Source organism: Aspergillus bombycis (assembly GCF_001792695.1).
Source record: "Aspergillus bombycis strain NRRL26010 chromosome Unknown contig00035, whole genome shotgun sequence".
Lineage (NCBI taxonomy): Eukaryota > Fungi > Ascomycota > Eurotiomycetes > Eurotiales > Aspergillaceae > Aspergillus > Aspergillus bombycis.
Window position 1 is genome coordinate 70,978 of NW_019170037.1, and position 15,615 is coordinate 86,592.

Below are 15,615 nucleotides of genomic sequence, written 5' to 3' on the forward strand. Positions count from 1 at the left end.
CCTGAAAGCGCCTGATCTAGCTCGCGAATGACAGTGTATACATAGAATAGGTCTGACATTTTGTATATATCAAGCAGCGGTGGATTTGTATACAACAGTGGATTCTATTAGTCAATGGAAATCTAGTATGAAAAAAAAAAAATAACGAGCGTACGTATAGAGGAGCTAAAATGCGGCCGGCTCTTCATTTCGACCACCCGGGTCTTACACTGAATGGGACTTCGTGAGGACTACCACTCAGCACTGACCGACTGCTCCCGCTGTCAAGCCAGCTTAGCCACTGGCTCCTGGGACACAGTTGACACCAATCGATCCGGCGTTGGAACATTGGTATTCCTGGCCTCCATTGGCGGACTGGACTTTCATGTCAGTCAGCGAAAGCCCGCAGGTGCCCTTGGCTGGACAATTGATGCTGGCGACCGGCTCGTCCTTATCGGTCTTGCCGCTGAACCCCTTGACAACAATGTCGGTCAGCTTCGCGGTGCTAGGCTGAGAAGCGCATTCCTTCTCGTCGGACCCGTAGCAGCTCTGGACCTGGAAGGCGTACGAGGTACCATCCACCATGACGTTCTCCCAGGTGACGTTGCTGACTTCGGCGGTGCCGTATCCTCCAGAGTAGATCTTGATTCCAGCGGCCTTGGAGCATTTGGTCATTTTCGCGTTTTTGAAATGGATATTCTTGACGGTGTCAACCTCGCCGGCCGTTTTGCCAATGCTTCCGATACTGAGGCCGTGGGATCCCGTGCACTGAATGTTGGTCACCGTGATATCTTCCGCGCCATTCTGGATGGCGATGCAGTCGTCGCCGTTCTCCACTTTGATGTTTTCCATGCGGATGCCAGTGCCGCCAAGGTCAAACCCGTCGGTATTCTTCGGCAACGCATCGCTCTTGGACACAGCGGTGAGAATCAAATCGGAATAGGTAACGTCCGTAACACTCTGCTTGACGGACGAGAAGACATTTGGCGGGTTCCTCATCGTCAGTCCCGAAATGGTGACGCCGGAAGTTTTGCCGGTCAGGTAGAGTAGACACTTGACACGGGAATAATTCTTGTCCTGGTTCAAGAGGTCCCAGGCGGCTTGTCCGTTGCCGTCTATCACACCGGTTCCGGTTTTCGAAACAATGCTGACGCCCTGGACGTCCTCGAGGTTCAAGACCGCGTCTTTGCCGCTCCAGGCCTTCGTATCATCTGACACCAACAGCGTTCCCTCGACTTGTAAGGTACAGCCGGTGCATTTGGTGAAAGAAAGTTCTGAGTTGATATGGTAGGTAGACTTCGCTGGAATCATGATTGTGCCCGAGGGACAAGCGGCCATGGCCGACTCAATGGCTGGTACATCATCAACAGTGGGCGATCCGCCAGCAGTTGGCGTACAGGCGGGAGCCTGTCGTTCGGTAATTCGGGTGTGTTTATGACCAGTGTGCCGGGATACAGCCGACGTGGACAGGCTAAGGAAGAAGAGGAATAGCTTCGCGTGGCTGAAATGCATGTTGAACACAGTGGGTCAGCAATCATAGGATGGTTTCTGGGGAATGCGATGCAATGTTCCACCACCAAGGGCGCAATACCCCGGCATGGCTACTGTTTAAATAGAGGACGTGGGACGTAAGCTGTTTCCGGAAGAATAGGGGTGCTAGACGAAGGGTCTTGCTAGGTGACGGGATGTGTCGCGACTAAATTACCTAGTACGCGGGATGGTGTCTCAGATAGCTGTGCCAATCCAACACGGCCCATCGGTTGGATGTGATTACGCGAACTCCTCCTGAACGGGGGTCGTATTAGCCCGGCTTCTATTGGCGATCTCAACTGCTCATGCTGTGTCAATCGGTGTAGGTCTGTGATACTTCGGTAGGCATGTACTACCACATAGTAGGCCTTATCAATAGGGCAGATATTGAACGTCCAAAAACCTTCCTGTCGTATCCAACGCAAACGAACTGCTATGAAGGCTTTGCTCGTTCGCGGTTCGCGGTAACGTCGGATCTCATACCCGACAGCCACCTTTATGGAGACACGCAAAGCTTGGCGAAACAACTCCCCGCGCCCATATTGGACATGATCAGCCCCATGGATGGACCCTGGCAGGTGTGTGGATACTAGCAACGTACTCTGTAACAGCCACCGAGTGCCTAGGAAGAAGCACGGGCGTAGCCCCGACTTGCCTCAGAAATTCGTGAGACTGGTCAGGGTGGATCTGAGGCAGTCAGGGTTTTACTGCCTTTTCCATGCATGATAAGCTGTTCAGTAGAAAATACCTAATTGCACTATGTAATCCAAGTCGAAGTGTGTATCCATGGGCAAGAATGAACGTGATGTCTATCGGAATTCAACAAATGGTTCCTCATTGAAGATATGACGTTAAAATCTAAACAACATTCTAAGAAATAATTTTTTTAAAATAAAAAGGTGCTACAGGCCGGGCCATCTTACCTCAATTACCAAATGCTGTATACATTGTGGAGGTAGAGAATGTATACAGGGTCATAATTGGGGAAGCAATGAAGGTGCACCCAGGAGTCTCCGCGGAGTGTGGTCGGTGGCCATAATGATGGTATTAATTCGATGGGGAAGAGGCGACGATTCGTAATTTAAGTGAATATGCATTTAATGTGATTGGGCTTACATCCAAATTAGAAGTACCAGTAATAATAATACTTTTATCATGCAGTTGGACGAATCCAGGTTAACTCGATACTAATATACTCACCATGCGAAACAACAAACTTACGGTTAAATTATAAAAATGTATGATCCTCTTTGATGGCTGTCTACTTCATTTACATATAAAAACCGCAAGGTCTGCAGGTTGGAAGTCGCATGGACGGGTATAAATAATACAAAGATTCCAGCCCGTCGCAGCTTTCGGTCGCCTGCGGTAATAGAGATGTTCCGAATACCTGACTCCATGAAGAGTAGAGTCGAGATAAATCTTTTGATATCTGCAGCCTATAACAAGATAAGGTCTGAAAGCTTGAATGAAGCACTCCATGGTTGTATAATGCCTCCCGAAATACATTTCCACGGAATGGAGTATACACTTCAACATTATCTCGAACCCTACTTCCAAGCTTGGGCTAGTCCCTTTCTAGTTAGTCGAAATCCAGAGGCCATATAACCCTAAAATGTTTTGTATTCTTGTCTTTTACATACAACATCATTTCTCTGTGCTACTTTAATTCCGCCCACCTGAATTAGGAATGCCCCAATGAAATGATTAAAGCAAGACTGCTATCAAAGCCCTTATTGGGTACATCACGAAAACTACAAAGTCCGTTCTAGCGTCAAGAACCAGCTTCACACCGAGGTTCGTCAGTCCCACATTGGTAAAACATGTCAATCCCAATCAACCAAAACACCACATGGCACTAAGAAAAGACAATATATGCGCCAGGTACTAAACACATTTTTCCCATTCCTGATAATCCAACAATAACACCTAGCACGTGAGAAAGAAATCATTATCGATACCTATGGGGTCTGAACAGTATCACCAATCGGCTGTCCCATGTACCACTGGACAAAGAGTTTGAAAGCTGCATCGTTCCCGTGGGTGAAGTCATACATCTTGGTTGGGCGCACGACTAGCCTCTGGTCTTTGAAAAAAGCCTCAATTACACGGGCTTTCAGTCCCATGAGCGAGATAATTAAGACCTGCCATATGTCAGTATTAAATATGAAATGTTGGAATACTAACCAGAATACCCAAGTACTTACCGGTGAGACCATTTGATGAACGAATTGCTTCTTGATGAGCTGTGCAAGCATAATCCGGAGGATTGGAAGTAACTCCCCGCAGAGCACTGTGTCATCCGTTGCGACCAAGTTATTATACATGACAGCCATAACATGTGGGTAGGAGGGGCCATCGAGATATGTGATCTGGTAGCACCCAAACTCAGGTTGCTCGTACTTAAATAAGCCGCGAAACGGGGTGTCGCCAACGCTAGGTAAACTGGGTGAACAAAGACCTGCAGAATTATTGTAGGTTGCCTACCATCTTGAAATCCAAGGGGTCCTCTCTCCATTGGTGAATCTATCGCAGAATGACATATAAGACGAAAGGTATATATTCATCACATATGCGCGATCGACAGGGCGAGTCAAAGAGTACTCTGTTTCATCATCTTGGCCATTGTAAGACCCTCCAAGAGTATCGGGACTGGGATCTGCAAATTGGCCTCCGTAGGGAGAGAAGTAGGACGGTTTGAGGGGTGATGCCTCATCCAAACGCATGGGATCAACACAAATATTGTAATTCTTTTGCAGTTCCTGGTGACTAAATTCCGCGGATCCCGAGTCTCTAACACTTCGCGTTAATTCCTGCAATGCAGCCCGCATGTTGCGGCGGGCCCTGGATTCTACTGGTTTTGACATGATGAAGATCTGCGAAGGAAAAAAAGGCTTAATGAGGGTGTGGGAATGTGGTGTGAATCGAATTGAGCCGTGGAAGGGGAAGGAAGTGGAGGAGGTATGGAGGGTCATTTATGTCCTCCGGTCCTGAACAGATCGGGATTTTGTTTTCCAATTTTGGAATCAACAAACCAAAGGGGTTTAGTGTGCCGTGACCGAAGTGCTGCCAATAAGAGGACATTATGCTGTGGGTCCCAAGTCACGGACCTTTCTCACAGCCTATCACGTGCATGCTGTTGTGAATTGAAGTAGTACAGTAGTTGCCAATCAATGTGATGGGGGCCTGTTCTAATGAAATAACAAGCGCCCAACAATTGCCCCAGCCATGCAAGAGATCCCATTACTTCACTCATGTACTTCAAACCCCTCACCAGCCCACCCAAGGCACATTCCCATACGCGCTGACGAGGCTGAATTGACCCAATAGAAGGACAGGTTCATCCCCTCAGTTCGAATGGTTGGGCCGGACTTTTTGTTGAGACAGAAATAGGAACAGCTATAATTGGATTTACAGCTCGAAGATGCCGCGTGTCAGGGATATAATAAGGGGCACTAGTCGGTGTCAATTCCTTGACTTCATCTATCCTCAATTTCAACCGAACTGCTTAAATTCAAGCGGATAAACTCGTTGGGCGTCCTTTATCCGGCTATATTATTGCTACTATCTGTGAAGAGACATTATGTCTGGCGTCAAGAAGAGGCTGCCCCGAGATATCAAGCAATGGGAGGATGCAATGGCTAGGATGAATCTCACTGGCCAGACTGTACACGGTGCGAAGCTTGCCTCTGCCTCTAAAGTTGAACAAGAGCAATTTCTGCTATTCCATGTTCTATGGGTTCCGCGGCCTATAGATGAGCTACTGAGAATATTGTCTGGCATCAGCGAGTGGATTTCGGAGGCGGATACAATGCTAGGAGGCTATAAGTCATGGGGGACATATTGTCGGGCGTTTTTTAGTCCGAATATTGAAGAAGGGAATTTTGCCGTTGCCCGGCAGTATCAACTTGAGGTTACTGATACCCAAGATGACACAGATCTACAAACCTTTGTAACTCCTATCGCACATCGAACACGTGCCCGTGCCCGTGAACGTGGTAACCCGGCAGTCGGCGCCCATGTGGAGACCCCCTCAAAGTCCACCAATATATCCGAAGTACTCAGCCTTGAAGATATTAGTCTCGACGATCCCTTTGTTGTCCAGGAGACCTCAGTTCTTGAAACCCCGGTTCATGAGACCCCAGTTCATGAGACCCCGAGTCCATTCCAACCTATAACACCTGGTCCAAAAGAACTGGAAAACGTGCTGTACCCTCCCACAAAGGATGAGCAGATTGTGAACTGTGCACTGATCCTCTTCCTGAATGCCCTGACCATGCATTTCAAATTAACCAATAAATGGACGCTACACAGAAAGGCCTTCAAAGCTAACTTTGAGGAGGCTAGTTTCGAAGCAAGGATCGACGGATATCTCGATGATCGCCGAGGCAAAGCGAAAGTTATTGTCGAGGTGAAACCTGTTACACGATCAAAGAAGGAGGCTTCGATCCAAATGCAGGAGAGCGCCCAAATGGTAGCCTGGATCAAAAGCGATGGCGAACAGCCCAGCGGAGTCGAACAGATGTATAACCCTCGTTCTTTACTCCTTGTACCCCCAATGCTACTCCCATGCTAATCGAAGATAGGCGCATAATTGTCTCCCAAGACCGGCACGAAATATTTTTGACGGTTGCGAAGTATGGTGACGAATATATCAGATATTTGAGCGACAAGAATGATCAAGGCGGATCCAATTCTTTCATGACAATGCACCAATTCGGTCCGTGGAATACATTGGATGTTGCCAGCATGAAACTCCTCGGACCTATACTTCTTGCAATATCTCTTCGTGCAGAAGCCGCAGATGGGACGAACACAAATTGATCATATCTAACATTTGTTCTAAGTTTTACGACTGGTCATTGGCGATTAGGCGTCCTTTCATTTCTACAGTGTGATTTTCTGTAATCAAGAAGTGGTACTGTGCTGTGTGGAAAGACGGTCCCCTACCTGCATACCTGCTACCGTGAGAAGCTAGAAAGAAAAGCGCTGACCACCCTAGCCGGACTCATACCATCAATTGGCTTAGAATAACCATGACAGGCTGCGGTAATCCACAGAGTACCACCGGGAATTTACCAGCTATAACCGCATCATCATGCTCGTTCGTGCCCATGACCCGCCGCGGCAGTCGGCGAATGCCTTTCGGAAAAGCGTTGAGGGAGGTATTGTAAAGTTTTACGCTGTCCTGTGGATACACAATGCGCTCTAGGGCTGATCAGCATGTAAATTATTTTACATGAATTGAAGAATCTTCCTTGGTACACCACATCTAGTTATGTGGAACTTGGTTGTTGCTGAGCTTGTACTGTAAATCTAATTTCTCCGCCATATGTATGTCACGATGTATACTTTTGGCTTTCTTTTCTAATGAAAATCCTGGAGAAGAACTTTCCGAGACCCTCTATATCTTCTATATCCCCAGTCCAGCCAACATGCTGATCCAGTCGGCAAATAACCAAACAGCCTCTTTGCTTGTTAAGGCTGTACTGTTCGTATACCTGCCCTGTATCTCCGTCATACGAGGGATCATCAGCGAATACCTTCGCATGGTTCCACCCGACCGTCTTGTCGAATGGATGAAAGGCCTCCCAAAGTTGCAACTGGCTAAGGGGCGCTCATGGACCGGAATGAATTTATATTATCTCTAGGGGCTATGTGTTCTTTTGTCGATTGCGAGGGAAAGTGGTTGTTAAATCGGCCATTGAATACTTCGGGCGACAGCCGTAGTATTACTCCCATATTTCCTGACAAGGATGCTCGCCTTGCATACGGAAATCTGTTTCTGGAACAATGTCGATCACCCCACGTAGACTCCGCTTTTCACACATCAGATTCGACTTGCAACTGTGCGCTGGTCCAGCTACGCGCTCCATCACAGGCAATCACCTATCGTGCATGGACTATTCCGGCATTGCCAGGTTGGCCATCTAACATAGACTCAGCATCCCTGTCTCAAAGAGTAGATGTCCGAAGTTTAGTCTCCAATATTCACCTTTGCCATTGCAGATACTATGCGAATATGGACAGGAAATTCATCATCACGTTTCTGGTCGGAACCAGAATGTAAGTCCAATCCCTCGGTCTTCCGCCCTCTGTCCACATGTACACGTCCTTGGAGTGGAGATAATCAATTAGAACCTGTACAATGACACCCTGATTCAGCAACATCTGATCGTAACGAGAAAGGTCGTGTGGCTGCGATTGCTGGCACTTTATTCGTCGGATATTTCCTGTCTTCTCATCCGGGCCCTATTGCAAGCGAACAGAAGTTCCATGTAAAAATCCTGTGGTTGCCACGTACCCAATATGCCGAGTCCATGTTGTCAACCGCCTGACGCATGACAAGGTCGGCCACCCCCAAACTGTCAAAGATCTCCATAGTTCGACTATTTATACCGTCTGCATGCCCTGAAGCTGTTGGCTTCATCTTTTGGTCGATGAGTCGGGTTGTAATTGCATATTGCGGTGCCCAGCAAGCGGCCATGAGGCCGGCTGGTCCAGCGCCAATGATTAAGAGGTCTGTGTACGAATTACACAGGGTCATTGCTTCTATTTAGTGAGGCTATATCTTCTTGAATAGCAGCATGGGTTATTTAAGGACTGTATATGAATTCTACGTAAACATTACGTAGCATCGCGGTGGTGAAGCCTTGTGCTTTTTCATCTCATCGTCATTCGCAAATCGTCACCATAACGGCCGACTTTTCCGGGGGCGAAAACAACCAAGAATTATATAGAACTTTGATTTCACACGCGAATGGACCTTTCATAGCCTTGGAACTTCTATACTGAACAATATTAGGTTACAACCAGCCTCTGCTGGAAAAGAGCTCCCCATAACATAATTCGCTACACACTGAGAGTTTACCAAACGATCAGGCTTACGCGTTTTTAAACATAAGCGCCTAATTTAAAGAACCCAAGCGAACCATAATATAGCGTATGTCCTCGGAGTCCCCGGCGGACGACTTGCACCTTTCCGCGTTGAATATCCGTCCTCTGTGAGAGGAATACCGCCGACGTTTTGTGGTTGACCAATTGACCACAGCCACCCTGAATCTTTGTTTCATCTCCTACAGCGGTTTGTTCAAACTGTATATTCCAGTTTGACACCATACCAGACGCCTATTGGCGGGCTATTAGTCGCAAATCCTACGCAAAGCGTTCGCAAGTCTCGACGGTTGTTATATGCTCTGCACAGCATCCTAGATGTAGGTGAAGTGCCCAACATTATCCCCTAGTAAACCTGTTCCGACAGGTCATCCTCGATTTCAGCATCGTAATTTGTGGCAGCCTCATGCTCCAACTCGTTGGGTTACTCCTCGTCATCGATAAGGATAACGTCGGCATCTTCCAGATTGCAGGGGACTTCTTCGGTGATATCGTTGAGGGTATATCTAGGCTCTTCGTTGGTCTTCACAGACCTTTATCTGTATAATTGGCGGGTTCTTGCTTGAGTAGTTTAGCCCTCTTCGACTATGTGACGTCTTCTGTCGGAGAAGGGCGTTTTCCGGCTGGAATGGACCCGACTTCTTCAGCACGCCTCATGAAACTGAGAATACTGCGATGGATAAATGGCACATGTGCAGTCGATTCGTCACGCCGAGTATTACCACCAGCTGCGGGCTTGTTAGGGCCTTGACAGAGTGAAGATTGCTCCTCGACTCCGGGGCTACGGCTGGATCATTCTCCCAGCTACCCACTGGCTGATCAGGCAGACGTCTTGCTGGTCAAGGTATTGCACGAAGCATGCTGCATTGTAAGTGTTGAGGTGATAACTCTTGGGTTGGTGAGACGTCAATGTGCTCTACCCCGTTCACAATAGGGCTTTAACTAGAAAGGTGGGGCTGCAGGTAACAGCAGTGAAACCCGTAGCTACGCCAACCCTGTGAAGCGAGGCCTTACTGGAAATCAGATCGACAAGAAGCGTTGACGATCCGACAATCCATGCCTTTAGATAGCGCCCCAAGACCCGTTGGGTAGTGCAACGTTCACATGAATCTTGCCTGATGTCTAGCCCCATCAAATTGTCAATATGCCAGTGCTCAGGCTTCAACAATGCCCAGTCATCAATCCTAACTGACGAAAAGGATGACTTCGATAGCGGTGGCATTATAGGTATCTTTCTCTGCCCCGAAGCTGCCATGACTCGACAGCCGTGCTTCAGTGAGACTTGTCATGCTACCAATCTGTAGTGGGGTGGTGTCAAAAAGATTATTCTTTCTAAGCTCCGACAGAGCGGGAAACTAGTAAAACATATAACAGGCAGGGCTGAGCTTAGCTGGACTGGTAGATCATATATGATGGGTTCATGATAGAATGAGAGGATTTAAGATGGAATGAGGTTCTGGGAGAGGCACACGAGGAGAAACAGAAGTTAAGGGAGAGAAAGAAGGGAATGAAAAAGACAACTCTGCACGGAATGATAACAGTGAACCTTTGACTCAGAAGGAGTGCTGCCTAAATTCGATGAATTAATTATATCCACAATATTGCCTCATCTATTCCCATGATGTCCCTCCTGCTATATTAGCATATTCCTATTAATTTACGCATTACTGAGGCTTGACCCCATGCACTGTGTGATAGAAAATGCATTGCACCTTTGTGGACATACACATTCACTTCCTGTGTACCTACGAATATACTCGATGAATGATGATAAGGAAGAGGCAGAGAGGCGACAGACCCGACTATGGAGCCTGTGGAGCACTGCCGATAGGAATAGACGACCATCTTTCCCAATTAAAGTAGTCGTAAAATGCTCAAATAGGTGTAGTAGCAACGGTTTCTATAAAGATCTGCATAGCTATGGTACTAGAAGCACTTGGCAGGTACGTTGACATGCGTAGTCAACTCTAATATTATGCCATTGCACAGAACAATGATGTTTATTATAGCTTCACGCAGACTTGGACTCTTAGATAGTTGAAGCGAACCTTGTGGCTACAGGATCAAGATGACTGGGTCAGAATAGGGGCCTAATGGAGCTACATAATCAATATTGTTGATACAATGACATCCAGAAAGTATTCTGTAGGAAAGGAGGTGACTGCTCCATAAATCGATCTGATTAAGATGATTACATACTGTCGGCTGTTCGACTAATCCTTAGGGCTCAGATTGTAATCAAGGCTCCTGTCTCACTATTGACGGTGAAATAATTTCCGGGTGGTACCTGTTGGGGTACTGCCGCCTCTAGCAACTCAACAACTGGGCGATCTGCTCAATTAAGCCGTGATTTTCGTATTTTATACCGTGTGTGGACAATCCTCGTCAGGGAATGTCTCTGTTTACCGTCGATGGAGTCCAGAGTGGATCCTGAAACAATCTCCGAGACAGAACCCGGCCCACTTCCACCTTGAACATTTATATAGACCTCGACCGTCAACTCAGAACGGCAGTATCATACCTTTCCTGTAAGTCTTTCTTTCTTTCGTTCTTCTGTACTGTTCATTCGCATCGTCTGGTAACAATGCGCTCCGTATACGCTGTTGTCCCCCTTACCTTGGCGCTGCGCGCCGCCGCTCTCTACGAAGACTGGCACTTCGGAAACATGTTTGCTGTTGGACCTACAACAAACAACGCTCAAATTACCAAGGCTACATATTCGCTTGTCCCACCAGCCATCCCTTGTGGTACTACCCAGGAGAAGCAAAACGATGCCCCCTGGCTGTCCATCTGGGTCGGTATTTCCGCCTCGATGTCGGATCAGGCTGCGGATTTGTTCCAACCTTTGCTGAATTGGTCGCCGGACCAGGAGTCCCAGTACGTTTGACTTGAAATTACAATTACAGAAGTCAGGGCGCAATGGGACAAAATTGTTAACTGATGTTAGGGCCTGTCCGGCTACGGCGGAGGAGTGGTGTGTCGCCACGAGCACCTATCATCTGTGTAAGTTACTGCGCTTATACGAATCGGTGCCATGCACTAATCCATGTGTTCAATAGCCGGTCAAGTCCAGCAGCCGTATATCACTGTCCCCAACGGCTCGCAGCTTGACTTTACTAGTAAGCTCCACACCTTGCCTTAAATACTAGCCATATGAGATCAAAACACTAACGATCACAGTCACTGTCGATGACAAGCAGATCACCCAGCAGGTTTCCATTGGTGGAAAGCAAGTCTCCGAGCAATCTGACGGTAGTTTCCCTCCATCGACAAATTCTCTTAGCCATAGTCAGCGACACTAACCTGACACCACTAAAGACAAATCTATCAACCCTACCTTCCTCTACTCCAGCAACGAATGCTACCTCGGCACCTGTGGTACGGTCGCTGGTTACAGCTGGGACAAGCTCACCATCCATCTCAGCGAGGCTGATCCCAACTTCGGTGAGACGCTGAACCTGTCGAACGCTACGTCGAGCGGCTTCACGACTTCCGATCAGGGTAAGACTTGGTACGCCGAGTCGATCAAGATCAATGAGGATTACTTTTATTCAGATGGATCTCAGAAGGAGTGCTCTGCTTAGGTTCATACCGGTGTAAGGTGATAGGTGGATGATGGAGAGGGTACTATAGAAATTATCTCGGTAGAAGGTAACTTTCTAGAGGTAATAGATGCATATCAGTATTCCGTACTGTGTGTTATATATAGCCTGTTTATGTATAGATGGTGGAAGCATCCCTGACCTACATTGATCCAATTTACTGAGAACAAAGGGAGTAGTCTTGTCATGGTGTTGTGGTAGGCTTAGATCTATTATTCGTATCAATATACTACTTAGAACTCTTTATAACATCAGGAATCTCTCACTGATCCCACTAGAGTATGCCCCCTATGGCAACGCTCTGTGAGACTTCATTACCCCAGAGATCCGCCTAGGAACTCTTACCGCTACTCGCACACCGATCAGCATACCTCAACCCATGTCCAAACTTAAACACCGGATTCCTCGTATCAAACGGCACATCCTCCATTTGCGCTTCCACGGCCTCCATAGAGCTGGGCAAATCAAATGGTAGCTTTCCCTCCGGGGCGCTCACACCAAAGACCACATCCAGGAACGCATTGCTATCACTGCCGTAACTAGCATAGACAGCTTTGGCCTGCTCAATAATCTCGGGAATAACTGCAGGGCGATCCATAACAATATCCACGATCGTCGGCACGGTCGAGTATATCTTAGCCTGGCGGGCCTTCTCAGTCTCGTTGAATGCGAGGGAGCCGGCATGCATGTTGGCCTCAAAGCCTCCTGGGCGAGGTTCGTAGGGTGCATTGTACCGCAGAAGAGCATACTCAGCTTCTTCGGGGCTGTCGACGACGGTGTAGTTCCATGATTCTATGAAGCTCGCGTTGAAACCTTCAATATAGAACTTTGTACCCTCTTCAATTTTCTTCAGGGGGACAGTGTCGACGCTGTTGCTGAGGAGAGTATACGACCTCCGCTGCGCCTCTCTGCCCAGACGGACGAAGTAATCATTCCCAACAACTCGGCCAGCAGCTTCGGGGTCAACGAAAGGGTTGTCAAATAGGCCAAGAACAAATTTTTCTCTCAGCAGCCGGCGAACAGAAACATCGATCCGATCCTCCGAGATAATACCTTCTTGGACAAGCTGAACAACTAGTTCTGGTCGCTCCTCACCTCCAAACTGGTCACAGCCGGCGTCCAGGATTCTTGTCGCTCTCTCAAGCTCAGACAGATCCTCAACACCCCAAGCGCGGGCAGGCATATTCTGCCCCAAGATATAAGTATCCGTAATGAGACCCCAGTCAGTCAATACGATGCCCTCAAACCCGAGCTCATTGCGCAACAGTTCAGTCACAATTTGCTTGTTGAATGAGAAAGCGACGGGGTCGTACTCCGTGCCAATGGGCCGGGAATAGTACGGCATGATCTCCCTTGCCCCGGCCGCGATCGCCGCTTTAAAAGGCTTCAGGTGTTCCTCCATATTGTTTCCCGGGTATGTTTGGTTTTTCCCGTATGTAAAGTGAGAGTCTTCGCCGTTCTCTACGGGGCCTCCTCCAGGGAAGTGCTTAGTAACCGTTATCACGGACTGGGGGCCGAGTGTATCGCCTTGGAATCCCTTGATATACTCGACGAGGAGCTCACTAGTAAGGGTGCTGTTTTCACCCCAGGTGTTACTAATACGGGCCCATCGCGGCTCAGTCGACAGATCGACCTGAGGATGCAAAGCCGCGCGAATCCCAACCGCAATATACTCCTCCTTCGCGATCTCGGCAAACTTTCTCACGACGTAAGGGTCACGAAGTGCAGCAAGGCCAATTGATTCCGGCCATTGGGAGAACACTCCAGCCTGAAAGCCGGTACCCAGATTTTCCGTGAAGGAATGACGGGGGTCGGTTGATACAGTGATGGGAATGCCCAGTCTGGTCTGCAAGGCATGCTCTTGTATGCGATTGATGAACTCGGCTGTCTCAGTGGCGTTCGTGATATCACTGGCAAGGTTGAAGTGCGTCATATGCTTTTCGCTGATCATGTTGCCGGTGCTGTTGTGGACGTTGTCGCCGCTCCCTTCGTCATCAAGAGGACCATCAAATAGTCTGTTATGGAAAAGCTGGCCGGCCTTTTCCTCGATGGTCATGCGGGCCAAGAGATCTTCAACACGCTCGTCGATGCAATACGACGCATCCTTGTAAATCGGAGCACTGTCATTGCGTCGCGACAAGGAATGGCTTCTAGGCACGTAGCCCCTCGTGGATAGGGCCATGCAACCTGAAGCCAGGGCTGCCAGGCTCGCTACTGCACTGTCAATCCGCATTGTGAATACAATATGAAAACTGATGATGCTGGCCTATGCTGCAGAAGTACCCATTTCCATCGGGGGAGAAATACTCACCTATTTAACATAGAGGGCCTTGGCAAAGGAAGAAGCCCCCGCAGCTAGCTTCCTATACTCGGCCTTCCCCATATCTACTCAAAGGGCTCATGACCAATTCAGCCAAGACAACGGTAGATACCATCGGCATTGCCGGTTCTTTGTATGGCGAGCAAACTAGCTTCGCCTTTCTAGAGACCCAGTCCTGTCTCAACAACAGAAGGCAGTCTCGGGACTCGATAAACAAGACAAGCTATATATCCTGGCGTTCGGCAACTGACCGCTGTAATTCACAATGCTATTATACTATCTCACCGCCATATAATCCCATTACGAGATGTCAAGACCACGGGGAAACCCAAGGGATCCTACATCCAAGCGACAATTACGTCAATTATCACGCGAAGGATTGTACGTTGCCAATTTTGCGGGGATCCGGCGTGAAGGATCAACCTCCCCCACATACAAAGTGTTGTGGAGCCGACTTGGCTTTGTGGGGATATTACGTGACATGGATGGGGGTTTCTCGTAATGAGCCTATATCACTCGGACTACTGAGCGGGGGTCAATGCTACCCTACGTGGGGACGAGCAGTTGATGTTTGTATGCTGTCGCTGATATATGGCATGTTGCCGTTGATACCGTGACAGACCGAAGGATGCATGCACAGGCTATTCTAAACTACAGCCATGCCACGTGGAATCAAGTCTCGGAAACCGTATCATAATTAAATACTGATACCGCTTGATATTATCAATCGGTTCGAACGGTACACATCGCAGACCCAGGAAAGGATCCGCGACCCTTGGTCAACACCAAAGGTCCGGAATACGCAGTACTGGCCTCTTCCTGTCGCTCCACTGTTCTGCCTCCCACATAGTTACTGAATGCTAGCGATATCTGGTCGTTCCTGCAAATGTATGCATCATATTATAACACAAGGAATTTAGCTCGAAGCACGATACTTCCCTAAGCAACGTTTCAATCCAAGAAGACTTTATATCAAACTCAAATCAATAGAATCGCATTAAGTCGGACCGAACCAGAGGCCGACAATCGGTCGGTATAGCCTATCTTTTGTGACTTATTCAATTTTATCATCGGATTATCCTGAGTCTCCTTGGTCAAATCCTTTTTAATTCAACATTGTTACCATAATGGTACTGGTAGTTCTCACTATAAAGGGCACTACCAACCGAGTCATGAGTGGAGTGGTCTGGATGGTGGTAGTCAGCATGATTGCATTGTGAAAGTCTTTATTTTCCCCAAGTGAGGTCAGGTTAGTGACAGCGTCTTGAGGAACACCTACAGACTTGTTTT

General features: G+C 48.0%; 5 protein-coding genes across 5 annotated transcripts; 2 read left to right on the plus strand and 3 right to left on the minus strand.

Moving 5' to 3' along the window:
• Positions 1–273: 273 nt before the first annotated feature.
• Positions 274–1,491, minus strand: ABOM_005660 (exopolygalacturonase precursor; the record flags this gene model as incomplete). The annotated part of the gene is made up of 1 exon (XM_022532789.1): positions 274–1,491. The coding sequence occupies one exon, from the start codon at positions 1,489–1,491 to the stop codon at positions 274–276; it is 1,218 nt and encodes a 405-aa protein (XP_022389789.1).
• Positions 1,492–3,470: 1,979 nt separating this feature from the next.
• ABOM_005661 (uncharacterized protein) lies at positions 3,471–4,376 on the minus strand (the record flags this gene model as incomplete). Its single annotated transcript, XM_022532790.1, has 3 exons — positions 3,471–3,653; positions 3,717–3,945; positions 3,997–4,376. 3 exons carry the CDS (start codon positions 4,374–4,376, stop codon positions 3,471–3,473), a joined length of 792 nt encoding a protein of 263 aa, XP_022389790.1.
• A 716-nt stretch (positions 4,377–5,092) lies between these two features.
• On the plus strand, positions 5,093–6,333 carry ABOM_005662 (uncharacterized protein; the record flags this gene model as incomplete). The annotated part of the gene is made up of 2 exons (XM_022532791.1): positions 5,093–6,033; positions 6,096–6,333. The coding sequence occupies 2 exons, from the start codon at positions 5,093–5,095 to the stop codon at positions 6,331–6,333; spliced, it is 1,179 nt and encodes a 392-aa protein (XP_022389791.1).
• Positions 6,334–10,987: 4,654 nt separating this feature from the next.
• On the plus strand, positions 10,988–11,987 carry ABOM_005663 (uncharacterized protein; the record flags this gene model as incomplete). Its single annotated transcript, XM_022532792.1, has 5 exons — positions 10,988–11,280; positions 11,351–11,406; positions 11,463–11,522; positions 11,584–11,655; positions 11,722–11,987. The coding sequence occupies 5 exons, from the start codon at positions 10,988–10,990 to the stop codon at positions 11,985–11,987; spliced, it is 747 nt and encodes a 248-aa protein (XP_022389792.1).
• A 349-nt stretch (positions 11,988–12,336) lies between these two features.
• Positions 12,337–14,238, minus strand: ABOM_005664 (beta-glucosidase C; the record flags this gene model as incomplete). Its single annotated transcript, XM_022532793.1, has 1 exon — positions 12,337–14,238. The coding sequence occupies one exon, from the start codon at positions 14,236–14,238 to the stop codon at positions 12,337–12,339; it is 1,902 nt and encodes a 633-aa protein (XP_022389793.1).
• Between the last annotated feature and the right edge of the window lie 1,377 nt (positions 14,239–15,615).